Source organism: Propithecus coquereli, unplaced genomic scaffold (genome assembly GCF_000956105.1).
Source record: "Propithecus coquereli isolate 6110/MARCELLA unplaced genomic scaffold, Pcoq_1.0 Scaffold72, whole genome shotgun sequence".
Lineage (NCBI taxonomy): Eukaryota > Metazoa > Chordata > Mammalia > Primates > Indriidae > Propithecus > Propithecus coquereli.
The window spans coordinates 4,321,681-4,347,997 of NW_012153285.1; the positions used below are offsets into that span (position 1 = coordinate 4,321,681).

A 26,317-nucleotide genomic window follows, 5' to 3' on the forward strand; every position below is an offset into this window, starting at 1 on the left:
GTCTCGCTCTTGCTCAGGCTGGTTTCGAACTCCTGAGCTCAAACAATCCGCCTGCCTCGGCCTCCCAGAGTGCTAGGATTACAGGCATGAGCCACTGTGCCTGGCCTTAGATCTTATTTACTTTTAATTTACCTACAGTGCAAACACCAGTGGTTACTTGATTTTTCAGGTCAAAAAAGACATACTAAGAGGAGAATAAAGTGGATTTCTTGCAGACTTATTGACAGCAGCAAGAAATAACAACCAACAATATGGGAGACTCTAGAAAAACTAAATAAGGAGGGAAGATCTCAAAAGAGACTGCAGCCAACAATACATTGCATGAAGCAAGGTCCTAAGGACACCACAATTGTGGAAGAACAAAGGAACTGAAGTTCATGCCCATCATTTGGAAGCACTAAGAAATGTTTAGATTATTTTCCATATATTAAGACTCTGTGTTTGAGGAGGAAGCAGGGAAAGAAATTCCAAAACAGTATGTAGAGTATGATTTCTTTGGGTAGGGGTGAGGGTGGGGCAGAGGGAAGGATTAGGTATGGAAACAGACTGGAAGGATATACCCTAAAATGTTAACAGTGGTGGGGGACGGGGTGAGATTATAGGCAATCTTTCATCTTTGCCTATTTGTATTTTCTACAGGAAACATGACATATATAAAACAAAAATTGTGTAGCCAAATACTTGAGCATTTATGCCAAAACCATTCTTCCCTTTGTAGTAGGGTAGAGTCTCCATGTATCACAAACACCAGCTGGAGACATGCCTGTCTAGGGCTTCTCCATGCCCCTAACCATACAGCCTTTCCTTGCCCCGTAAGAAAGGAATGGAGACCAAGCACTGAGAATCACCCATAAAAGAGAGCCATTTACATGAGCATTTTGTGAGAGTTTAGGGTCCACACTGTGGAGAAGGCTTGTTTAATGTAATTAATAGGCCTGGTGAGCGCCATTCTCTCCATAGGCCGTAACACTCACGGGCACGACCTACCTTAATGTCAGCCACGGCAATGACAAACCAAAGAGCTGAAAGGCTTGACATGAAGACTGACCTCTGCAGACTGGCGTGAAGTAACAGAGATGGCTCCCAGCAGGGCTCCCCTGCTCTTAGGACCTGATGCCTGTGGGCCAAGCTCGGACACTCACAGGCAGGCAGTGTGTGCCCCGGCACGGGCCCAGGCAGTGCCCCCTCTGCAGCCTGTCTCTGGATGGCACTGCCCTGCCGTGTGCCAGCAACTTGGAGCCGCCGTGTTAGAGAATCCAACCAAGCTCCAAGCATGCCTTCGGATTAACTGCACCCGTGTGGGGCTCATCTTAGGAGCTTCTCAGAGAGGCGTCTGCCTTGCACAGGTGGTCAGGTGAGTGTGCAAAAAGCTCCGAGCAGCCCTGTGGTGGAGACGACACCTGGCATGTGCTTGCCCGGAGGGGGCTCAGTGGAGCCTGCGGTGGTGTCTGCCTGAGCCAGAAGAGCAGCCAGGGCCCCAGAAGACAAGGCCTTCCTGGCTGCCCCATGCTCAAAAAGCCACAAAGCTGGTGAGGAAGCTTTGGATGCTCGCCTTTCTCCCAGGTCTGGCTTTTCATACAATTAGAGACTGTCTTGGAGGCTCAGAAGAACATGTGTGATGAAATGAGATTTAAAAAAGGCAAGCCGAGTTAGAGATAAGGAAGAACACACTGATGACCAAGAGTGGAGATTCTGGCCGGGAATCCTGGAGGAAGTGGGGCTGAAACGCCTTTGGACCTGAAGAGTCTTGCATGATTCAATCCTTCCTCTTACTGAAGGAAAAGGTACTAATACTTTTTGAAAAGCACCTGCTAAGAAGCTGGCACTGTGTCTAATTTCTCTTCATTAACCCAAGGAGGCAGGCAGGTATTATCCTAACATTGCATTTGAGGAAACAAACTCAAGAGTCCTTAAAAGAGAAGCAGGTTTACTCGGCCCCAAATAAGTGCTGCCTCCCAGATCAACCAAGTGGTCTTTTCAGGTCTGTGAATCTGTCCAAGGTAACTTCTTGCCTGCCCACACTGGGAGCTGTCTGGGGGGAGTCAGGTGGACCAGGGTTGAGTGCTCGCTCCTCCACTTGTGGCCTGCCACCTTGGGCTGGCTATCTGACCTCTCCTAGCCTATACAAACCTACTGCATGGCCCACTATGAAGATCAAAGGAGTCAGCACCCATCCAGGGCTGAGCGCCCTGCGTAGGGTAAATGTGCAGGAGTGAGGGCGGGCAGGAGCAGGTTCAGATTTCAGATCCCCCACTTCTGCTGGTCGGCTGCTCCCCAGCTGTGAGACTGATGGTTCACTACTTGACAAAGCAGGTGAAAGCACGACATAAATTGCTACAACCTCTTGCCAGCTCTCAGCCCCTCCTCTCTCCGTGGTTAATTAGAGAGAACACTTGTCAAATACAGAGGGTTGAAATCACTAATGTGACTCCAAAACTTATTGCATATCACTCAACATTTACTCGAGGTGCGTAACGCGGAGATTTGGTAAATGACATGTTGTCACAGAAATTGTTGAGCTTAGAAATCTTATTAGTTTAATCGTTTCATTTTAGTGATGAAGAAACCGAGATCTGGGGAGGTTACAAGTTTGGCCAGACCAAAACCCGTGTCCTACCTTTCACCACAGTGTTCTTTCTTCAATATGTCGGGCTTCCTCCTGCTCATGGGGGACTATGACTTCTCACCTTCACTTCTGGTTGTTTTTGAACATATAGGGACAGCATTGAGAGAGACAATGTCCTGAGATGGAGGAACACAGCCTGGTGCATTCTGCCACCCTCCAGCAAGGGTCAGGTTCTTCTCAGTGCTGGATTCCTGCCTCCAGCTAAAAGCTGCTTTTTTTTTTTTTTTTTTTGCGTGCACTGGGTTTCTGCCCATGCCGGTGGTCACCATCCTGTCTCCTCCTTTCTAAGATCCAATAATACTAAAAATGTTGAACTCTAGTGAATTTCCATCCAGACAACTGCCAGGGACAAAAATAGTAAAACGAGAACAAATGGGAGTGACCCAGAAGAAAAGAGAGAGTGTGCACCCAGAGAGACCACTTACTCTGGAGCCAGGATGTTGAGAGGCACCATCTGGGGACACCAAAGTCCCCTGGCTTGTGTCCTACTTTGCCGAGGGGGAAAACGTGTGCTGGAAATCTAGGTATGCCCTAAATTAGCAAGTGGAGATCATGGCTGCGAATGCTAGGCAGAGCCAAGCCACCAATCTGAAGCAAATCTGTCTCAAATGTTGGGCAATAGCTGTACAAAAACATTCTGTGCGCATGGAGGCTCAGCCTCCAAAGGAGCTTGAAATTTATCACCATAAAAACTGCACTCGAATTAAATCCACGTGACCTCGAGTATTTTGGGGGCACCAGTAACACCACACTTTCACCAGTCAAATTAGAACCTTTAAGACCTTACTTCCTCTCCCTTGTTTTCTTTTGGCAAATACTCCTCAAGCACCTATGTTGTACCAGGCGCTGTGCTGGGCGCCCGGATCAGGCAGGGAACCAGAGAGAGCAGTCTTTGCAGCACAGAGCCCACGACCTAGTGGGGGAGGCATCCTGTCTGTAAACGTGGGGGACCTGGGAGGGACAAGGAGGCTGAGGCCAAAAGGACTGGCTGGGGGAGCCGTGGAGAAAGCTGGGGGCAGGGCGGTTCAGGCAGAGCAGCTGCAAATGTGAAGGCTGGGGGGGGGGGGGGGGCGGCTCGGTCCGTGTGAGGGAAGGGGCAAGCCGGGCGTGCTTGGCTCAGGGAGGAAGAGGAGGGGCTCAGGGGAGGCTGGAGAGGCAGTTTGGGGCCAGTCAGGAGGACCCTGCAGTTGTCTGAAGAGTTCAGATGAGTTCCACGGTCAGCCTCAAGGGCTTGGAGCAGAAACATTTCTCTTTTACAAAGGTTATCCTGGTGTGTGGCTACTCAACTGGCATGGACAGGGCTGAAAGAGGGAAACCAGGGTCTGTCACTGAAGTTCAGTGAGAGATGTCGCAGTGCCCGATGGAAGGCACAATGGAGAAAGAGGGAAGCGATGAATTCCAGATGTGATCTGGAGTCAGAATTGACAGGATGTGCGTGAGGATGCAGCTGGGGGCGGGGGGTGGAGGCCACGATCATTAAGTGCCTCTAAGTGCCGGGGACTGGGAGGGGGTGTGTCCCCCAAATTAGCCGTCTCCATCACATCCAGGTCCCTGCACACCCACCGTTAATGGTGTCCTCCCTAGACTAAGTGCACCTACTTGTCTAGGCTCCTTTAAAGGCTACAGAAAAGCCTGCAATGGGATCCACACTGTCACGGTCTTTTCAAACAGCAATGCTATTTACAGGCAATTTCATGAAGGGCCTAAGCAGAGTTGCGCCTGCTTCTGGAAGAGCTTTGAAGGGATATAAAGATACCAAATAAGATTTGATTCCTACCACAAATGAGCTCTGGCCTATTAGGGAAGAGAGAGAAAGAAACAAAGAAAAAGAGAGAGAGTCCCAGTCATGACGCAGTGTGAAAAGTGAAGTGACAGCACACAGAGGGGAGACGCTGGCCCCAGCACACAGAAGGCTTCAAGGAACAGGTGTCTGCCTGGGCTGGGATGGGGGAGACAGGAAAGACCTCGAGGAGGAAGTGATGCTTAAGCTGCATTTTCTAGAAGACATCCCAGGAGAGATGCACGCAGCATGGATGCTATAAAGGAGCAGGGACAGTTTGGTTCTGGGAGAGGTAAGTATGTGGTCTGGCATTGCCAGGGCTCACGGTGTGAGGATGAGAAGTGACAGGTGAGGGTAGAAAGAGGCTAAAGAGCCTGGATTGATTCTCAAGACGAGAAGCCACTGAGGGGCTTTAAACAAGGGAGTGCTATGGGGCCATCCCATGTTGTAGCGGTCTTGGGGACTGACTGGCCAGGTACCAGTCCAGTGACCATCCCTGCAGGGGGCCCAGGTAAGGCTCCTATATGGAGTGGACAAAAGATGCAGCTGGTTATCGACAGGAATTGGTGACAGATATGGAGCAGGGGAAGAGGTCAGGGCAAATTATCCTAGATTTTTGGTTTAAGTGATAGAGTACTTAATGGCACCTTAGAACCAAACTGGGGACACAGGAGAAAGGGCACCATTTAGGGAAAAAAATTCCCTTAGTTCTGGACATTTTAAGTGTGAGGTTTGCAAGTATCTTATTTTTTTCATACTTTATCTTGTTCCAGAAGGGATTTAAAGGGAGATTACATATCTACACAAAAGATATAAAATAAAAAATAAATATATGTGGAAAATAAAACTAGAGATATCAGAGGAAGCTAGGGATTAAGTTAATACAAAAACCCATGCACTGTAAGGCCCCTACATTTATTAGAAGTGGGTCACAAATGCTTCCTAGCAGGCAACACAGACACAACCAGGATCACTTTATACAACTCGGGATCTAAAATGAAAAAAACAAAAAACAACAAAAACTACCCTGCCTCCAACCCCCAGCCTTTCCCTAAAGTGTACATAAGAGAAAAGTCCTCTGTGGTACTTAAGAAAGTAGAGTCCATGTGATAAAATGAACAAATTCTTCAGCAAGATCCCTCAGTGAATAGCCACGGCACATTCCACAGGGCCGTTTCTCGCCACCTTCTCCCACGGAGGCTCATGGCATAAGAGAGCTGTTCAGAAAACCACTTGGGGGGCCACAAATATGAGGTTCAGGCTTCATCCAGGCATAGATTTGGGAATTTCTAGCAGGATGTGAGGATTGGAAACCATTCCTATGTGCTGTTTCTCTCAACAGAATCTTTCAGAAACACCAAAAAGTGGCAAGTTCATGATTATCCTGCCCGACAAATACCTGGAAAGCAGTTTCTCTATGTGCCAAGCCATAGGCTCGCAAAGCTGGTTAGGTTTTGGGTTGCAGGGGAAGCGGAATGACCAAATCTGCCGGAAGTTAAAGTCCAACCCTGCCATGTGCCTCACGGAAGGCAGAGAGAGGGCTGGTGACATGAGAAGGCAGAGACAAGCAGAGGCAGGTGGTCATGGGGCCTGCGGCAGGGGGAGAAGTCCAGGTTGGGCTTCTATATCTGGGCGACAGCAGGATACAAGTGGATGATGAAGGTGCACGAGATGGCTCAGGGCTGGGACGCGGAGGAGCTGGCTGAAGAGGAAACCTTGGGGCATCTGCATTATAGGGTCAGGTCTGAAGAGGAACCATCAGGGAAGGAGAAAGAGATGCACCCAGAGTGAGTGAAACCCTAGAAACTGAGCAAAGAGATTGTTCAAGAAAAGTTGGGTATGTATTTATGGCAGCTGCCTTTAATGTCTCTATAAGTAGGCGTTTTAGGTAAGGTGATACTAGCTGCTGTAACAGTATCTCAATGGCCTAACAGTCCATGTTTATGTCACATATGAAATACAAAGGCCAGTTAGCTTGGGGTGAGGTGGGAGGCTCTGCTCCGCAGTCACAGGGAGCAAGGCTGCGGCGTTCTGCCAGCTTCAGCCTGCACTTCCAAAGCCACCCTGCTTTGTCAACCACTAGCAGACAGAAAAGAGAGAGGATGGTCTGTGTGGTTTCCTAGGATTAGTGAAACAAATGACCACGAATTCAGTGGCTTAAAACAATAGAAATCTACTTCTCTTGCCGTTCTGGAGGCTAGAAGCCTTAAATCAAAGTGTCAGAGGGTCACGCTCCTCCTTTGGGCTCTGAAGAATCCTTCCTTGCCTCTCCCTGGCTTCTGGAGACTCCTGGAAACCCCTGGTGTTTCTTGACTCACGACTGCTTAACCCCAGTGTCTACCTCCATTTTCATTTGGTCGTCTTCCCCGTGTCCACCCTTGCATGGCCTTCTCAATAAGGACACCAGTCACTGCATTTAGGGTCCACCCTGATCCAGTTCAGCTTCATCTTAACTTACGTCTTAATTATATCTGCAAAGATCCTATTTCCAAATAAGGTCCCATTCACAGGTACAAGGGGTTAGGACTTGAACTTATCTTTTTCAGGGACATGGTTCAAACCAATGGCGTGTAAGTGGTTTTTGTGGGTCACGTATCACTTCTGCCCACACCCCGCTGGTTGAACCTTATTAGCCATGGAGCTACACCTTAATTACACAGAAGGCTGGGGAAGGGGGTCCCCTGTGCCCAAGAGGAAGATGAAAAGCAGTTGGAGAGCAGCTAGTAGGCTCCATCAGACAGTGGGACATGTGGTGGGTGGGGCGGGGAGAACTGTATTCCAGGGAAGTGACAGGGACAGAATCACGGTTGTCATGAGGAGAGAAGTGGAGCCAGGGAACGCACACCTGAGGGAGAATCGTGGCTGTGGAGGGAACCAGGTTAAGAGGGAGACGGGGTGAGGGGGAGTGTGTAAGATGAGATAACTTGGAGCGTGTCGCAGGCAAACAGGAGGAAGCCGGGGGACGGGCGCAAACACAGACGTGTGGGAGTGGAGAGATGGGTAGCGACTGTTTTTAGAGGAGGTGGGACAAAGAACACTAGTAGGAGAAATCCGTATATCCCTGAAGCTAAATATGGCAAAGTGCAAATCCTGTGAAATACCAAATGATGAAAGAAAAGACAGGTGGGGGTTGTCTGGCTCTTGAAGCCTGTTTCCCGATTTCTTTCAGGTCTAACCTGGAACATGTTTGGTTTGCACGGCTCATTTTACATTTTCAGGTACTCACGCACAATACACAGACATGCTAGGAATTTCTCTTTTCCAAGCACTGCTGGCCATTCCCACCCAGTGTGGTGAGCCCGAAGAGTTCTTGTAGAAATGTTGAATCAACCCGAAGACTGCTTGCTGCAAGGTGGTGAAAGAGTAATTCACGCCCTGGCACAATGTAATTACGTATCCACTGCAGAAAAAACAGTGGCCCCGCAGAAGGGCAATGTCTGGCTTTTCCTGGGGTGGCATCAATGTCCCTGACAGGCTCTGGTCAACACACGTGCACCATTCAGGGCAGGCAGGATGACTGCAGAGTCCACGTTCAGGAAAGGTGATGTTCCTACACAGAACACCATGTTAGCCCTTTAAGTGGCAGAATCGTGATGGCCGCGACGTGTATAAGTGGCCCCTGTGTGAGCAACTGGTCTCCAGCACAGGGAGAAAGGGCACAGCTGCCCAGTCACCAACAGGACCAGTCTCGTGGCCTGAACAAACTTAGCCTGTTTGAGAGACCACTCACAAGCGAAATGATTAAGTGTCCATTCTAGAAAACAGTTGGAAGATTGGTTTGTTGGTCTTTTTAATATGACATTTATTTAATGTCTTCTCTGGGCAAAAGGAATACGTGAACAGCGTGGCACTGAAAGCGCCGTATTGAACAGCAGTTTTTAACAGCTCCATAGAAAACCTGAAGGGGCTGTTGGTGGGAGATAATAATGTTACTTATGATAATTACTATGATTATCAGTATAGTAATAAAACAAACACTTATTGACATATACTATATGCCAGGAACCGTTCTTAGCATTTTATACACTTTCATTCATTCATTCATTCACTCATTCATTCAGAGACGGGGTCTCACTCTGTTGCCCAGGGTGGAGTGCAGTGGTGTGATCATAGCTCACTGCAGCCTTGAACTCCTGGGCACAAGCAATCCTGCTGAGTAGCTGGGACTACAGGTGCACACCACCACACCTGGCTAATTTTTTTTATTTTTACTTTTTGTAGAGACAGGGTGTTGCTATGTTGCCCAGTCTGGTTTCAAACTCCTGGTCTCAACGGATCCTCTTACCTCAGCTTCCCCAAGTGCTCAGATTACAGGCATGAGTGCATTTTATACATTTTAAATCATTTAACCTTCCTGCAAAGTTTATCACAGACAAGGTCTCTTATTATCCCCATTTTATTGACAAGGAAGGCACAAAGAGGTTCGGTATTTTGTTCAAGGTCACACAGCATTGTAAGTGGCAGAGGTCAGCATCTGAATCGAGCTCATCTGTCTCCAGAATCTGTGTCATTAGCCCATATGTGACCTGCTCTACACCACACGTGCTCCCATCTCCTTCACATACTGGGCCTCTGCTGTAGGGTTTCATTTAAATAAAGGGTCTGGAAAGTACATATTATAGTCTGGCCATTTTTAGATGATCTATTAACACTGAGAACTGCTGTAATCCATTTGGGGGAAGGACCACATGTCCTTGAAATATCGGTGGCAATTATGACCTGTCAGCTCTGAATCTCAAAGAACATGACCAGGGGGTGGGGGAAAATGACTATACAAAAACCTTGACACAGAAAAGCTGCAAAACAGGAGTGAAAAGCAAGTTGAGAGATGAATCAGTGTGAAAATGAATTTCATGAATCCAACTTTTGCAGGCAGGCCTGGTGGCCCATAGCAGGGAAAGAGTTCCCACTCTGCAACCTCAAAAGCCCAGGATGACCCTGGAAAAGAAAAGCAAGCACCCAAGAGCCAGGTGGCAAAGCGTGGTCCAGCACAGAGGGTCAGGGCAGGCTACTGGCCGAGCAGTGCGACTGTGGGCTTCTTGTGCAGCTGAGTAGTGATCTTGACTTCACCGTTAAATCTTGCAAGAAAAAGAAAAAAACCTTGTGTGTTTGTTGAATGCCTGAGAGCCTGGAGACTTTTTTAAGGGCTTTGCTGGAAAAAAACTTCTTCTGTGTTACTTAGAGACAACCACTGCTTGCCCAATCACTAAGTTAAAAAAAAAAAAAAAAACAAAAAAACACCAAATTTAAAAATCACAAAACTTGAGAGCTGGAAAGAATATTACAGGCTGCCTAGTGTGCTCCAAAGCAACTAAATTATCATTGTAAACTATTTGGAGACACACACATGTGCGCGCACACACACACTGTCGTATGGAGTGTGCTGACCTGAACTCAGCATGTTGTCCAGAGCTAATATTTGGCAGCAATATTGGCTAAGCTGAGTTATATTCCACACTGAAGTCCTAAAGCAGCTCAGGAATGCACTGGAAAAGTTCACAACACATACTTTTACATCAGCCCACAAGTTTACATAGCCCTTTCATATTCAAGCAATTTATACTGCAATGCAAAATGTATTTTACCTTGCAACCTATTTTTATTATAAACTAAAATTTATTAAAGTGGTGAACTTTACTATTTGTAGTAGCTGCAATAGTAGGAATAATGATATACTGATAACCACTGTTGATAACTAACACTGATCCAGTGCTTTCCACATGGCAGGCAAGTACTTGCACAAACACTTCAAATGCATCTGATAAGCACATGTTTAATGCTTTTACAGGAATTATATGTTTTACTGATTTTACTTATTATCAGTCTCCCCCTGCTGCAATGTGCATTTCATAAGGGCAGAGGTTTTTGTCTTCATTATTAACCTAGTCTCAGAGCCCGGCACACAGTAGGCATGCAAATATTTACTGAATTGAATTAACTCATTGAATCCTCACAGTGACTCTGTGGGATAGCAGCTGTTACAATTCCTACCTTACCAATGAGGTAACTGGAGCACAGGATAATTAAGAACTTGCTCAACGTTGCACAGCAAGCGCTGGAGCTGGGACTCAATTCCAGGCCACTGGGCTCCAAACTCTGCACTTTTAACCAGTATCTAGCATTCCTGACTTCCTAATTTAATACAGACAGTAGCTCACGTGTACTGAGTGCTTACTAAGTGCCAAGCTCCATACTAAATGCCTTAGGTGCACCCTCTCGTTAATACAACAGTTCTGCAAAGGAGGCTATTATGATTGCAATCACACAGATGAGCAAACCACATCTTAGCAGGATCCTGTATACCTTGGCCAAAGTCATTCTGCAAGTCGTGCAGCTAGAATTCAAACTCAGCCCAGGTGAGTTCTAAGTGCACACAGGTAACCACTACCCCATTCTGTACCCTGAGATAGCCCCCACTCAGACAGCTCCCACACACTTTAGCTATGGGTCTCCCTTAGCTACTCACTGAAAATTCTATTTTAGATTTCTACCGAATTTTTAAAATTTCATATTATTGTTTTTCCCCCAGAACCCATTTAAACTTTGGGTCATTAAAACAAACCATCGCTAAGTGAAAGAGCAGTGCCATCAGTGTGCAGCTGAACCAGGACCATCAAACAAACCAGCCTGTGGCTGGAGAAGAAAACCCTCCTCCTCCCTCAAGAGGACGTCGCGCTGGCTGCTCCTACAGATTGGCGATGCGCTAAAACCCTCATGAAGGGATTATGTTTCTACACTTACACTCTTTTTTCCCCAATAATGTCTGAAAATTTCAACCACGGAGAAGGTAAATTCTTAACAACTCCCCAAGATAGGTAATAGTTCCACAAACTCTTCATGGATAAGGATAGTAGGGCAGGAGTATTATTTGATCCTAGAAAAAGTTGGTGTTGATACCAAGAAAAAGTTGAACAGATACTAGGCAAAGTCTTGGAAAGGGAAGAGGAGGGTCCTGCAAAGACAGGTGATGCCCTGGGGTCCGGCACTAGTCTTGCCACTGGCTGCCAGTGGGCGCTTGAGAAAGGCAATTTCTGTGGCCCCATTTTCCTCATTAGTAAAAAAAAAAAAAAAGGAGGGGGTGGGATTTGGACTAGACAAATGGTCCCACAGTACTTACACCACAAGCACCCAGGGTGTTCTTAAAATAAACACTTCTGGCCTCAAGCTTGACGATTCTGATTCAGTAAGCCTGAGAATAGGGGCCCATATTTTTTCATTTTAAATCCCCCAGATGAGTACATGGATACCTTGCTTATTATCTGTCCTTCCAGGCCTATCTGTAAGCTCCACAAGGACACAGGTTTGGTTCGTGGCTATGTTGCCAGTGTCTTTGACAGCACCTGGTGTGAGTCAGGTACATATTTGACGAATGAACCACGTGCCACATTCTTGTGCTTTAAGCACTTTATCTCTAACCTGCATGACAATCCAGAGAGTAGGAACCAGCTCCTTCCACAGATGGGAAAGCGAGGTGTTTTCTGCAGGGGCGAGGGCCAGCTTTTCCAGACTCTAGCACCTGGGATCGTCCCAATGCATCAATGCTGTATCGCCCACAACCCCTGCTCACTTTCAAGGGCTGACACATTCCTTCCTCTTTTCTAGCTACTAACAGCTAAACCACATCTAAGCCTGGAGAGTCTGTCGCCTTGCTCATACAAGGGGGGGCAAAGTTGAAAGTTAGACGCCCATGTTGTCCAGTTAACTCCTAGGAGCAAATTAACCATCTGATAACCACATACTGCACGCCAGTAAGGATTGCTCAGTGAATAGCAACACCCTGTCATCAAACAAGAAAGATCTTCATGTACCATTTTCTGTTGATGACAGCTCAGTGAGGGTTACATTTCACAAAAACAAGTATGGTCCCTTCCAGAAATATTTGTATCACAAAATGACCCAAGTGCCAACCAAATATTCCAGAACTATTCACAACCACAAGGACACCGTGGAATAATAAAGCAAAGGGGTTAGGCTGAAGAACCCCGTGGCAGTGGATTTTGACCTGCAAAGCAATCTTGTTGACTCAGTGCACCCCACTGCTCCTCCTGAGGCTACAGATCACAATTACATACATGCTAGAATTTTCCCCTTAACCCAAAGCAGCCTTCACTCATTAAAGCCCAGTGCTTCCTCTGTCTCTTGAAACACCTGCCTTTGCCCATCGCACTGCATTATGAACGGATGCTCGACTGCCTGCCTCCTGGGCTGACCGTAAGTGCATGAGGACAGGGACCTTGTCTGCCTCATTCACAGTGGTTTTCCCAGCACCGTGCCCGGCAGACACCTAGCTCATGGCAGGCATACAAACATTTTGTGCATCCTGCCCCTACCCTGACATTTTATGCAGCTTATACGTTATCTTCACTCTGAGACTCTGACTATATCATAAATGCACAACGAACTGTACAAGTTTAACATAAATAAACTTATGATGGATTGAGGTATATTTATAAATGATCCACTCATAGTAGTTAATTCGACTCTATTAAGGATGACATGAAGGGGAGGAAAGGAGTTCAAATAAAAAACATCACGAAGAACTGCAGTTGGAGGACAGATAAGAGACTCAACCACTAAACCAAACTGGCATGTCATTTGAAAATCTCTACAACAGAACTATGACAATTTAAAAATAATCTCAAAAGGACAGAAGTTGTTAAAACATCAGTAGAGTCTCGCCCCACCTGGTTAATATGATCTTTCTTCTTTGGCACGAAATGAGCCTTGCTTTCTATGATGAACTTTCTAAAGACAAGTACTTGGTATGCTGTTTACTCATAGGCTTTTCATTATTCAAATGTGTTCCTCTCCAAGATGAAAGCGGATCATAGCTCTTTCTTCACTGCCTTTGACAGCTGAAGCTGAACTTACTGCATCTCTCCTAAAACTAACAGTGACAAAATTAAAGTAACAAAAGAGGTAATTGGTGTTTGGGCTTTAAAAAAAGATAGTGACAGCCAAGTTGTAGTTTCATCAGAACAATGGGGGAAATGTATCGAAAATGAATAATGATACCATTATTAATTGAACCCAATATGAATTCTCCTCTCAACGCCTACTGGTGGCCCAAACTGCTAACTGTCCACCAAAATCAATTCCCTTGGGCCTGGGTGCACAGCTCAGACGACATTTCCCAGCAGCATGGCCGTAGAACTGGATTCTAGCCAATGGGATGCATGCACTTCTGCCTGCCTCCACATGCCTCTTCCAGGCCCGGCCCATCAAACCCTTTTGAGTGTCCTTCCATGTTCTTGTCCCCTTCCATCTGACTGCAGAGAGATGCCCCTAGGCCCTTGGAAGCCAAGTGTTAAAAATAACAGGGCCTCCTTCAGCCCAGGTCCCTGACTGCCTGCAAGGGACGTGACAAAGCCACTGCTTCTGTGGGCCTACGAATTTGGGGATCTATTGTTTCCACACTTAGCTTACCTGATATATCGTCTCACAGCAGGAGACATTTGTACCCTTCCTTATACAAACTGTGAGATCATTAAATTCGTACAAGAAAGAAAAAGGGGAACAGTCACATTATTTTTTAAAGATTCTCAAAGTCATATAAACAGTGTTTCACAGGGATGCTGAGAAATCAAATTACTTAGTACAACATTCTTGCTAGGTGGTAACACAGCTGATGCACAAATACTTTCATTAAGAGAGAACCCACTACATTCTTCAGCAGGTTGCTGCATCTCTGGACAGCTCTCCTGATGAATATGACAACAATGGCAGCAGCTAACCATTACTGGGCAGTTAGCACGGACCTGGCCCGGTGCTAAGGGCTTGCCATGCATCTGTTCATCCAATCCCCACCTGGGAAGTGGGTACAATCATCACCTCTGTTCACAGTTGACAAAACCAAGGCACTGAAAAGATGAGCTTGGCCCAAGGTCACACAGAGCTACAAGGGGCAGAGCCCAGATTAAGCCCAGGTATCCAGAGGCCCTGCTCTTAATCACTACCCTGTCTTCCTGTGGCTGTCACCTCTGTCCCAGACTCAGGGAGAAAAAATCTTACCACTCTCCCCATATCTGACAAATATCTAAAGATCTCTTTTATATCAACAAAAGTTACATTTTCATGGGACTCGGTTCTTTTGAGATTTCCTCACCCTTTCAAACATGGTTCTAATTCTCATCACCAACTCCAGTCTCTTTTGAAGGCTCCTGTTCATTCATACGTATGTTAAATTGTGCCACCTAGAGAGGGTCTTTATGGGTAAAGGGACATTAATGATAGCACTTCCCTAAAAGGGCTGGTGTGAGGATTAATGAGGTCATTTATGTAAAGCCCTAGAAACTGTGTTTGAGATGAAGTAAGCCAAGAAAAACATTAGCTACTATTTGCCTTATATCTCAAATTCCGCAGCCTAGGATTACGTTAGGTTCTGGTGTCTACACCACACTACTGAACAGATTGAATTTACTGTCTGCCTAAATACATTTTTTAAAATGTGAGCTGCCTCCCCTATCCTGCAATTTTTTTCCAACAGGTGCTACATTTTACCTTTACTATGGTTAAGTGTCACCTGGTTAGGTATTTAGCCCACCTTCCCCGGCACTAAAGGTCTTTTTGAATTTTGCTAGTTCATCTTACTTGGTTTCACACCATCTGTAAATTAGACGATTAGGCCCCGAAAACCTTTACTTTGGCGTGGGCTGGAGCAGGCCAAAGACAGAGCTTTGGCGTTCTCCGCTACAACGTTTTCTCCTCACACTGATCCATCATTCTATGCTGTCCCAGCAGCTAGGGATAGAAAAGGTCACTATCTTGACCACAACCACCTCATGCCAGCATTTCTAAGTGCAAACATTCCATTTCTATGAACTTCATGAAACTTTCCAGCTCAGCCTCTCAGTGGGCTAAGAGGAAAGGGAAGTTAAAAGCATAACTTGGTTGGGATGAGGGAACTGGGGCCACAACTACACTCTCCCAGGGGCCCAACAGTAAGAAACCAGAAGTCCACTAAGAGGCATGTCTGGCCCATTCCAGATAAGGGAATTTACCTCATATAGAGTGGGATGCAGGCATCAGAACTACCCAACAGTAAGAGGAGGTTGACATACGGAGCTGGATCATGCAAGAAATTCTCATACCAACTCCCACTTTTCAGAGGAGCAGAGCCAAGTTCCAGTACATTAGGCTGGCAGAAAGGAATCTGCAGCTGCCTGACAGAGGTGTAGGCAGGCTCCTCCCCGTCAGGTAGCAGCGCGGCGGAGTGGAAGCGGGAATGAGCTCTAGAAGCTTGCTCTGTCCATGGTGTCTCACCACAGCAGGATGGAGCTACTGCCTTACAGTGTTGCTGCAGTCCACGGAGAGGACAGCTATAATGTTTAAACCCTGAGAACAGACTGCCTCCTAACTGGCTCTCTCAGATGCCCAGGGGTAGCCTTTAGTGATTTTTAAACTCGAGCATGCATAAGAATCATCTGGAAGACTTGCCAAAAGTCTGGGCTTTGCTGGGCTTTGCTTCTAGAGTTTCGATTTAGCAGGTCTGGGATAGAGCCATGGAATTTGTTCCTCTAACAAGTCCCCAGGTGATATTGCTGCTGGTTTGGGGACCACATTTTGAGGACCACTGATTTAGAGCAAGCAGTGTCAGGGAGAGGTTTGAAACTATCCAGAGGAGACAGGGAGGAAGTCCAGAGAAAAAAGGGCCTCTGATGTGCCCTCTGTGTAGGATAGCGAGCGGCCCGATGGGAAGAGTAGAGATTATTTGGGGCCATCGCTTGGTTTCTATGCATGTATTTGTGATCATTTGACAGTAGTTTTCTTTCTGCTAATCTCTTCTGCAGGTTAGGGGTATAGCTAAGGGATCATGTAAAATACATACTACAAAGATGGGGGCTGTAGAAAAGAGGAAGAAACAGCAATTCAACTTTCATAGTGGAGAATGGAAGTTAATTTTGGTTTCTCTCTATGCTACTTTTCAGATACACGTCAAAGAAAATGAGAAGTGTAGCGAATTTGATGTCGTCAATGGAAGAAGATCAAATACATTTCTGAACTCAGAGGAAGGCCACTATCAAAGCAGCGGCTTACTGGCATGTGCAGATGGGTGAACCACTTACTAGCAACAAGGAACTGCAAGAAGGATCTGCTCTGGCCACTGTCGAGATCCACGAACATGAAATGGAATGAGCTGTTCTTTACGTGCCCTCGGGTTGCAGGCAGTTACACGGTGTTTCACTATCTCACCACCAGTGACCGGGAGAAGCCTGAGAGAGAGGGCCCCGCAGATGTGTAACCAGTTTTGAATTTAGGAATGTAAGTCTTATTTAGTGCCAAACCCCTATACTCAAGGGGTACACTTGCCAAGGGAATTCACCTGAGCCAATTTAGAAAGCTTTAACTTAAATGGGGATAATTCTGCAAAACTAAAAACAAGTGAAAGGGAGATGAAAGAAAATCCTCCTGGCTGGACTTACTAGCTTCGCTTAATGACAATTCATGGACCCCTGTGACCCAGAGCTAATCAGTGAACACACTCGCCCTTCCCCAGCTTTTCCTAGGGGGACCCTCAAGCGTGAGAAGATGGCCCTCTGTGCCCAGGAGTCTCTGGACTCATTGTGAAAAAGTCTGTGAGGCCCTTGCTTCCAAAGAAATCATAAAGGCAACACAATGAGGTCTGAATCCATGGCAGTGATCATTTATAGAACAGTCATCCGGAAGACCCAGGAAATGCTTACCTTATCTTCAACAGATTATCATCAAAATGAAAACATGACATTTGAAATGGTCTTAGAACTTTGGGACCCCTAGAAGGAGATGGCAGCTCACATTTTGGGAAAATACTCTTTTCTATACTGCAAATGCATGAAATGGACCACCCAAAGCTTACTTGCTTGACTACTGCAATGCAATTAAAATAGCCTCTAAATGTAGCCACCCACTCACTATACCCCATAATTCACATTAGGTGAAATCTGAGATGCTATTGATGATAAGGTGTGCCATCATTTTATACATACATAGGAAAGAGACAATGTTAATTAGAAATTCTTGATTTAGAGATGTTAAAATGGAAAATTAAAACCCCCTGTGAGTCTTTGCACAGATGGGAAATCCCAGGGTACAGTGTGGAGATTAGGACACGGTGCTTTGACTCCCAGGCTTGGGCTGGGCAGCCCCCCTGCTCCTTCGTAGCTATGGGACCTTGGGCAAATCACTTTGCCTTGCTGTTTCTTTTTTTGGTAAATTGTATTTAACAGATATTAACAATACCTGCTTCTCCCTACATTACTGAGAGAATTATTGTCTGAGCCTCTGTTACAATATTTAATATGTACCCCTAGCACTTATTAGCTGTTTTATTGCCACTGTTATTATAAGTCTGGCAAGAGTAGACTTAAGAATTTAATATGTAATGATTTTCTTTAATCTAAATGACTTCACCTAGTCTCAGTTGCCAAACCTTTAGACATTGTTTGAAATAAATGGTAATGGCTTTGCTTCCCCAGTGCCTTAGTTCTCTAGAAATAAAATGAAATTATCTCTAAAATGGACTCAAAGCTCCTTCCTAAACTGAAGAATCACTCAGAGCCCTAAGGAGCTGATGACTCAAACACAATGGGTGAGAGTTTGCATATTGCTTTGCATGACATTTGCATGCTACAGGTTCATTTTTGCTTCAAGTGAAAATCCGCCCACCATCTGCTTCTTTCCTAGTCCCTTATGATCCCCTAGGTGTTGAGTTGGCTGCCTCTGCCTGGGAAAAATAAAGCAACCGGCGTGCACCAAGCTTGGCTGAGTAGAAGGGCAAGTCTGCCCCAGGCTGTGGACCAGTCCACCATGGATCAGTCACCTGTATCACCGTGGCCCATCCTACCCAGAGGATGGCCACTGATTCAAAAACCAGTAAGCTGCAAGCAGCATCAGGCAGCTTTTCCCAAATAGAACCCCTGAGCACACATGCATAAGCCTGATGGTGAATCAGAGGATACGCGGCTAATTGGCTTGCAAAATAGTTCTCGCCCACTGGCAGCTTCCAAATCAGACCAGTGCAAAGTTTCTCTTTTCCTGAGTGTGAATAATTATAATGTAGTGATCGTACAACAAAGATTTACCTTCACTCTCAAAATTGTCACGACCTAAAGTAAACATATAAGAGCTAATACCTAGCAATAAAGAAAAAAAATGAGCACTTAATTAATCAGGGCCCTATTGCTGGAATCTTCCGTCAGCTCTATGCATTTGTTTAAACTGAACCCTGCATTCCTGACTGCTTGTCTGAAGTGGATAATGGGCCTACATTATCCGTAAGTATGATCAAAGTTCACTTAATTGTTCTTTCTGGGGAATAACTGAATATTTCCATAAACTCGAATACCTATTAGTATATAAACTGGGCAATGATCCTATATGAGATATCATCAAGAATGTATTGTTTATAAAAGAGCTGCAAATAGTACTCTAATGAGTAAACGTCCTATGTTTTGGATAGCATATATAAGTACCACCTCAAATTGTCTTGGGTTTTTATATGAACTATAATGCTTATGTGAACAGCAAATTCAACCAATCAACTATAAAACCCCAAATTCATATCTAGATATTGGGGCCAAAATACTATAAATGTAATTAAGCTTAGTAGGTTTTAGTGATACTGTTTTAACATAGGATAAATTTTTCTTTTGGTGCCTTACAGAATTATTAAGGATTAAAGTACCTGTTAGGCTTTTCAAATTATTGGAAATAACACATGAAACATCGTATTTGTACATTTAGAAACACAGGAACCTCAGTTATATTAAAATTTCAAAAACTGACTCTAAGAAATATAAAATAACCAAATGATCAACCATTATAGTACCACTTTACTTTCTAAAAGTGTCACTCCCCATGGGTTAATTTTTAGAATATCAGAAGTTTTAGAGATTATTTAGTCTAATACCACCATCTTTATACATGACAAAATTGAGGTCTGGTCTAGAAATCGGAATGAAAAGAAAAAAAAGGGCAAGATGAACACTTGGGACCAGTCGGTTCCAGGACAGGGGGCTGGAGCTCCTGGGATGTAGGATTAGAAGCCCTGGCTAGGTGAGCAGCTCTGTCAAGGAGCTTGGAGCTATGAAGGAAGCTATGTTTAGAAATTAGAAAAACGCATTGGGGAGGAGCTGAGTCTAGAAGAATAATCATCTAACATAAAGATATGTTGGGCCCAGAAGTTGAGTTAACTTCTGAGTCTGAGGTCATCCGGTGAAAGGCGTTTCCCCTGGGAGGTAGGGGTGGGCCCGTCGCCAGGGAGCAAGGCGCTCAGTCACTTCCTTACTCCCTGGGCAGGCTAGGAAAGCAAACTCACAAACTCACTTTATAGGACACAGAACTAGACATGAAAGCAAAAGGTGAATGTGAGTGCAGCAGCTGAATCATCCAACCTGTCGTAATTGGAACAGAAAGGAATCGCCCCTTCACTGCTCCTTTTGCCTCCTAACCAGCTCAAGGTCCAGAACTGAACAGGAAGCCGGAGTCTGACCTCTATGGAGGGCGTTTCCCGGGCTACTTGTCCCTGGCTCCCGGCCAGGCTCACCCAATGGGAAGGTCAGGCAAGAGACAGGAGGGCGGGACGAGGGAGAGAGGTCAGAGCATCTCCTCTTGCTCCCTCCTGCAGCTCCTGCCCACTGGCCCCTCTTAATGGCTCCCACTCTGCCGAGGCTCTGCTACAGCATTTCCTGCCCTGGCCTCTGCCGGCCCAGGGCGGTCAACTCCTTCCTGGGGACCTTAACACTCCTGGCTGGTTCTCTTTCACTCCTGCATTCACAGGTGACCCATCTGAGCTGGAGTCTGTCTCTTGCTAGACTTGACTTCATACTGGGGAACAGAAGCCAGAGATGCTGGAATCGACACAGCATCTCGTACATACTGCCACTTACTTGGCAAAATCGTACATCGAAACTGAAGATATCTTACAGAGTAAATGGGAACTCCACATATACTTTTAAAATAAATGGACCTTCAAAAACCATCAATCTTCAAATCCCCAAACTGTTGCTGTGGCAGTTCACTGTCCTTTGTTCTCTGTGGGAAAGATCTTCAGTGGGAAAGGATGCTTTACTAGGAGTAATGGAGACTGCCTCAGGGCTAAGTCTCCTGCGTTGTACGTGGAAGTAAAATTAAGGTGAATTTCTTGATTGCCCCAAATGATGTGAGCTGGAGACAGGGAAGGGGAAGGGAGTAGGGTTAGACCTCAAGGAGGGCCAGAGCAATCTGGAGGAAGGGGCCAGAGGAAGGAGCAGATCCTAAGACTGCAGCCCCCATAGGGAAACTGCTCATCCTCTGAGGACATCATGTTTAGAGCCTGATAGTTGTATTACTTTTGGAATAAAGAGTCAGTCTTTAGGAAAACGTCCTGCTGTATGGCCAGCATATTTTGTTACTAAAGGGAGAAGTATGTAACACATACTAGAATATTTTTCATAAAATCTGTAATTAAAAAATTACCCACACCAAAAGCAAAGAAGCATTGGTTATTTAAAATAGAATTAAAATATAAGTTTATCTTATTCCCTGGCAATGCTGGATAAAGTTAAGGGTTAACCATGACCTCTTTGCCAAAATTCCCTTTAGCTGAACCCGGAAGTGAGGAGACTGCAGTCTCTAAGGGCATGTGCATAAAAGGAGAGACTTCTGGGCTCCTGGGAGGGGACAGTGCAAAGTCACTGAGCAGAGTGGAGCCAGCCGGGGAGTCCCCCCAGGTGACCCTGCAAATACCACTTCATTCAAATCCCTTTCCCTCCCCCTCATCACTCTCTCATATTATGCCTCTAGTAAGCTTTCATTGAAAAACAGGTTCAGAAGCCAAAAACCATCTGAATACTGGTTTAGATTTATCCTAGGTATATGCACGGCTACTATGCACACATAAAAGACTGCCCCAACCTGATTGTGCTCCTCAAATGCATTTTCATTCTCATGTAGAAGGCCTGACTTTGTCAATATCTAACCCCAAGCAGAATTATCTTATTTCTAATCACTTGATCTTTTTGAGAAAGGACAAAAAGTATCAGAAGGCCTTAGAAATTAGTAAGATCAGACAAGTAATTTGCTTACCTGCTGTCTCCAGCATTTGCAACATATAGCTTCCCCAAAAGGCAAATCACAATGAGGGCTGTGCAGCCACCAGATATATTGTATGAACTCCTCTCTCGTTCTATTTGTAGGTCCTGAAGAAGAAACAAAGTTAGTTAGTGTTGGATTGTGTAGGAACTTGTATCAAAGGCTTTCTGACCCTCCTTCCCTTGACACAGTCTAAGTACATTCAGTCGAATGTACTTCAAGAAGGGACCAGAAAACCTTCAGTGCTTGCTTTGCCATCACCTAATGAACATTTCTGAAGAGGACACGGGCATAAAACTGCCTCATATTAGACCATCTGTGAACCAGAGAGAGGAAACAAAGGATGGCAAACAGATAACGCTCGGACAAAACTGAGAAGAGTACAATGTATTAAATAAGTCATATTCAATAAATATCATCTCTCATGGGAAATTTTTAGTCTTTGTAAGAGCTGCCTGGGCTGCCATGTGAAACATACAATAGACAGGCTGAGAATGCCAAGGACTTGGACCTGATCAACATTTTTAAACCCAAAGTCTCAGATAGTTTCTTTTACAGCTAGATGAGAGGTATCTTCTGTTCAACCAGGAGCAACCCATGACTTAGAGATCAAAGATTCACGCTTCTGAACTCTGATTTTTCCTCTTCCCACAGCCCCCAATTTACAACAGTGACACGTTCATAATGATAGCCACCATTCACTGAGCACTTTCTCTCAGGCAGTGTGTTAAACACTTTACATAATCTCATTTCATCCTCACAACCATCATTAACCTCATTGTTCAGCTGCAGAGAAGTGGGGTAGCCTGCCCATGTTTACCTGGCTGGTGTTTGGATTTCAACCTGGTTCTCCTCCTCCAAAGCTTGTGTTATTACCCTGCCACCTAATGAAGTCTCCCCAAGAAAATAAAAAAACAGACCATCACTTCTATTCATAGATGTGCATCATCAAGACAGATGCCTTTGTGAAATTCAGTGTTAGTGTCAAAAGCAAGGGTCTGTGATGAACTCAGAAAAATAAGAGTTGAGTTAGGGAGATACACTGAATGTCAAGCTAAAATAACACCAAACATTCCAGTGGTAATCTACTGTTGGGGCAGATGGAAGGAGAATGGGGGTTGGGTAAAATTATACACAGAGGAAGAAACGGTGCCCTGGCTGATGTGGACGGTGCCGTTGGCAGATCTAGGGCCAGGCCACCTTCGTGATTCTGAGAAACCCACAGAATGAAAGCTCAGCTGTGTCAGCCGGCCTCCTCGTGGAGAACGGCAAGAGAATTCAGCAATGCAACAGTTACCAGCTCCAGGGGCCAGAGACAGCAATATAAAGATGGATAAATCACCAATGGGAATCTGAAGAGCTTGAACTGAGGATACTGATTAGGGACAGTATACTGGTTAAAAAGTAGAGAAAAAGTACAAAGACAGGACATGGGAGAAACCAACACAACCCCGAGAGGGAAGTCGGTAAGGGGTTGGGGGAGGGGAGCTGAGGAGCGGGGGAGGGGTAAGAATCTGTGGAGGGGGATGTGGTAGTTTAGCAACAAGTGAGGAAATACTTCCATCCAGGAGTGGACAGCAGGAGCATGAGTTACAGAAGGGTCAAGCACTAAGGCTCCCTTCAGAGGACTCTGTTGGATTTTTAACACTTACTTAAACTCTACATAAATTGGCTTTCTTAAAGGATTTTCATAAGGATTAAATTAGCTGGGGTTTAGCGGGTCATCTAGACCTTCCCACAGCCTGGAGGCTCTACAATTGAGAACAGTGACCTTTTTTGCTCACCTACAACCTTCAACACCTACACTGGGCCAGGTAAATGGTAGTTCAATAAACATCTGTTAAATGGAAAAATGAAGAAATAAGTTTTAGAATGCCTTATCTCCCCACTACCTACTTCTTCCTTAATATGAGAAATGGATTCCACAATTCACAAAAAAAGCTTATAATGCCACCGCTCACTGAGACAGTAATTAAGCAGGGACCCATGCTTCAGTTAAAATGCAATCGATTGCCAAGAATGGTTCTCAGGACCTACACAAGAATGATAGGAGGCTGGAGGGTGAAGGGAAGGAGGGGCATGGATGTCAGGTGGGAAGGATTATCTCAAGGCAGTACAAGAGAGGAGAAAGAAAACATCAAGGTGTCTGTTTAACCTCCCAAAAATACAGAAAAACTGAACCAATAACCCTACCCACAAAGGAGTTTGTCAGTGAAATTGTCAGATTTTTTTTGTATTTAAATAACTCATATAAAGTCGATGTTATGGTAGAGACATATTTCATTAAATTAATATATAAATTGGTATATGAAGTGTATATCTAATACTACTGTTTTTGCTACATTGGAAGGAATTTCTCTAGCTCCAGAAACTATCCTTTCACAACCAGAATCAATATTTGTTTAAATACCTAAAAGTCTGAGTGAAAGACAATACTTACTAAAAATTCTTTGAGCACCCAACTGCTTGTGTGCTGCAGTATATGGACTGGAATGTGAATGATGTTTGTCAGACTTAATCAAATCATTGGTGTGATCCAACAGGGAGAAAACTATGGTACACAAAGTCCATATAAAAGAACCGTCCATGGCAAAGAATTCCCCTGGGACTTGGATAAGCAAGTTTAGTCTGCACCATAAGTAGGTGCGTTATTTATCATGGTTTATATCACAAAAAAATCTGATTAAAAAATTATTTAATCCTTAGGGAAAAAAATCAAGGCACAGTGTTCAACACCAAGATTTTTCTGCTTTAATTTTGGGGGAAACATTCCAGTTAGCTTACCCAGTTAATTCCTTGCTATTATATTAACAGTGATTCAGTATTTTTTTCTAATCGATTTCATTGTTTCTTTCACCTGTTTCTATGTTTCGACTATGAATACGGAATGGTAAATTTGGCAGCACTTTCTCAAAAAGAGTGAACTTAACTACTTTTTATGCAAGGAATTTTGCTACATGCTTTCATCAGCCCCTCTCCCACATTGTATAGGAATACACGTGTGTATACGCACTTTAATTACAAGCGTGCTCTCTGGGATCACGGTGACAAGAATTTGAAAGCTGTGTCTCCACAGACTTCATCCCCCTGAAGGATTCACTGATGTTAAAACACTCTCTTCTATTTCTTCTAAAACTGCATGCAAGTAGAACATATTCTAAAAATAATTGCTTCCCTCCCCTCTCCTCCCTAGGAGCCAAAATAGCACATTTATTTTTTCCTACATACACCACCTACTCCTCTTTAAAAGATGTTTCACAAAATCTGAGCACTGAAAGGAACATTAAAGGACCATCTGGGTGGTTCTTTTACTATCAGATCAAACATGATAAATGAAGTCAATAAAGATATATTTACCATTGAATTACCTACCATTTTTCTTCAAACTCTCAACCTTTCAAATTAGCTTAAGCTTGTTATACTCTAGGTAAAATAATAAATAAAAATGTAGAACTATTTTTTAAACCCTCAAGTTTGGGTATTTTTACAAAAAACCAATGAAATCATGGAAAAAACTGCCTACTGCTTTGTGCTAAGGACTAATTTGGAATATTCCCCCATTTTAGCTGTCAGTGAACCCTCAGGCACAAATCTAGAATAACTTCCTAGTAAAACACACACACATACTATCATTCCTTTCAAGTATGGTCTAAAAGGATCACTTAAATGACTCATAAATTCAATTAACAAGATAATTGATTTACCTGCTCAATCAAGGATGCTGAAGACCTCTCAAGGCAACTTTCTACTTAGGAGGACTGAGTTATCCTCCGTGTCTGCTTAAATATTACATTTAAGCGAGGCTTATCTCTAAATCAAGCAATAGATCCAATTTTTAAGACTTGGGATTTTATTTTGCTCCTGTTTGCAAGGAGAAATAGAAGTAGGGAAAGAAAAAGACGTGTGCAATAAGACTAATTGAGCAGGAAAGAATTGCAAGAAAAAAATTATATTACCCATGGTGGCTGTAATTTGGTTTGAAAGTCCCACATATTATGCAATTCCAGGGTCATTCTTTGTTTCCTACCAATTTCAGGTTGCAAAAGGAAAGCAATATCGCATAGCAGAGAGGAGTGAGTGATGGGTACTTGCAATAGGACCTGGCAGCTCTCCCTAGCTGGGTTAAAACATGGTTTTGAGCACACTGCTAATAATGTCAGTCACAAATAATAAGATTCTGCATGGTTTTAGTATCCAGGTCTGATCCTGGTTTATTCTGAGAACAAGGCCATCTGCCAGCCAGGCAGTGGGGAAGAAAAAAACCAGTACTGTGCTGCCTAATATCGCCACCTGCTGGCTCCTAGTGGAATCACATGCTCACTCCTTCCTGGAGGAGGAACTTCCTGTTCTAACAAAAACAAAGACAAAACTCTAACTTAAATAAAGATAGACAGGCAAGTTCCCAATTTATCATTAATATGCTAATTTTAGAAAACACTAGGATTCATAAACTATGAATTAGCTTTGCATTCGTTCTCCCACTGTTCATGAGTGTCACCACTTATTTATATGGTTTTTATTAACAAACCAAGCTGCCTGGTATTTCCACCATCCACTAATAGAAAGATGTATGGTAGTTGCACAAGTTAAAATATTGCCATTTGCCTCCCTTCCTAATAACAAACCGTGGTGGGGAATCTATAGCCACACCGAAAAGGAAATAGGATAGAACTCTGAGATCCTTCTGGCTACATCCAGAAACGTCCAGAACTCTTCTGATTCCTAGGAGGGCAAAGGCCTCCTGTGACTCACCCAGCGATGGAATTGACTTCCTCCCCGAGTCTGAAATGTTGGCTATTCGGCCATTTTAGGGGAGAGGAGGAGGGTGGGACAGCAGGGAGGAGATCTGGAATCAGGACTGA

The 26,317-nt window shown here is 44.6% G+C and overlaps 1 protein-coding gene across 1 annotated transcript in view; it reads right to left on the reverse strand.

Moving 5' to 3' along the window:
- PPM1H (protein phosphatase, Mg2+/Mn2+ dependent, 1H) overlaps positions 1 to 26,317 on the reverse strand; it is a 242,350-nt gene that overhangs the window by 92,628 nt on the left and 123,405 nt on the right. Inside the window, exon 4 of the mRNA XM_012661560.1 lies at positions 21,450 to 21,562. Within this exon, the coding sequence (XP_012517014.1) occupies positions 21,450 to 21,562 (113 nt within the window). The remainder of the gene's footprint in view (positions 1 to 21,449; positions 21,563 to 26,317) is intronic.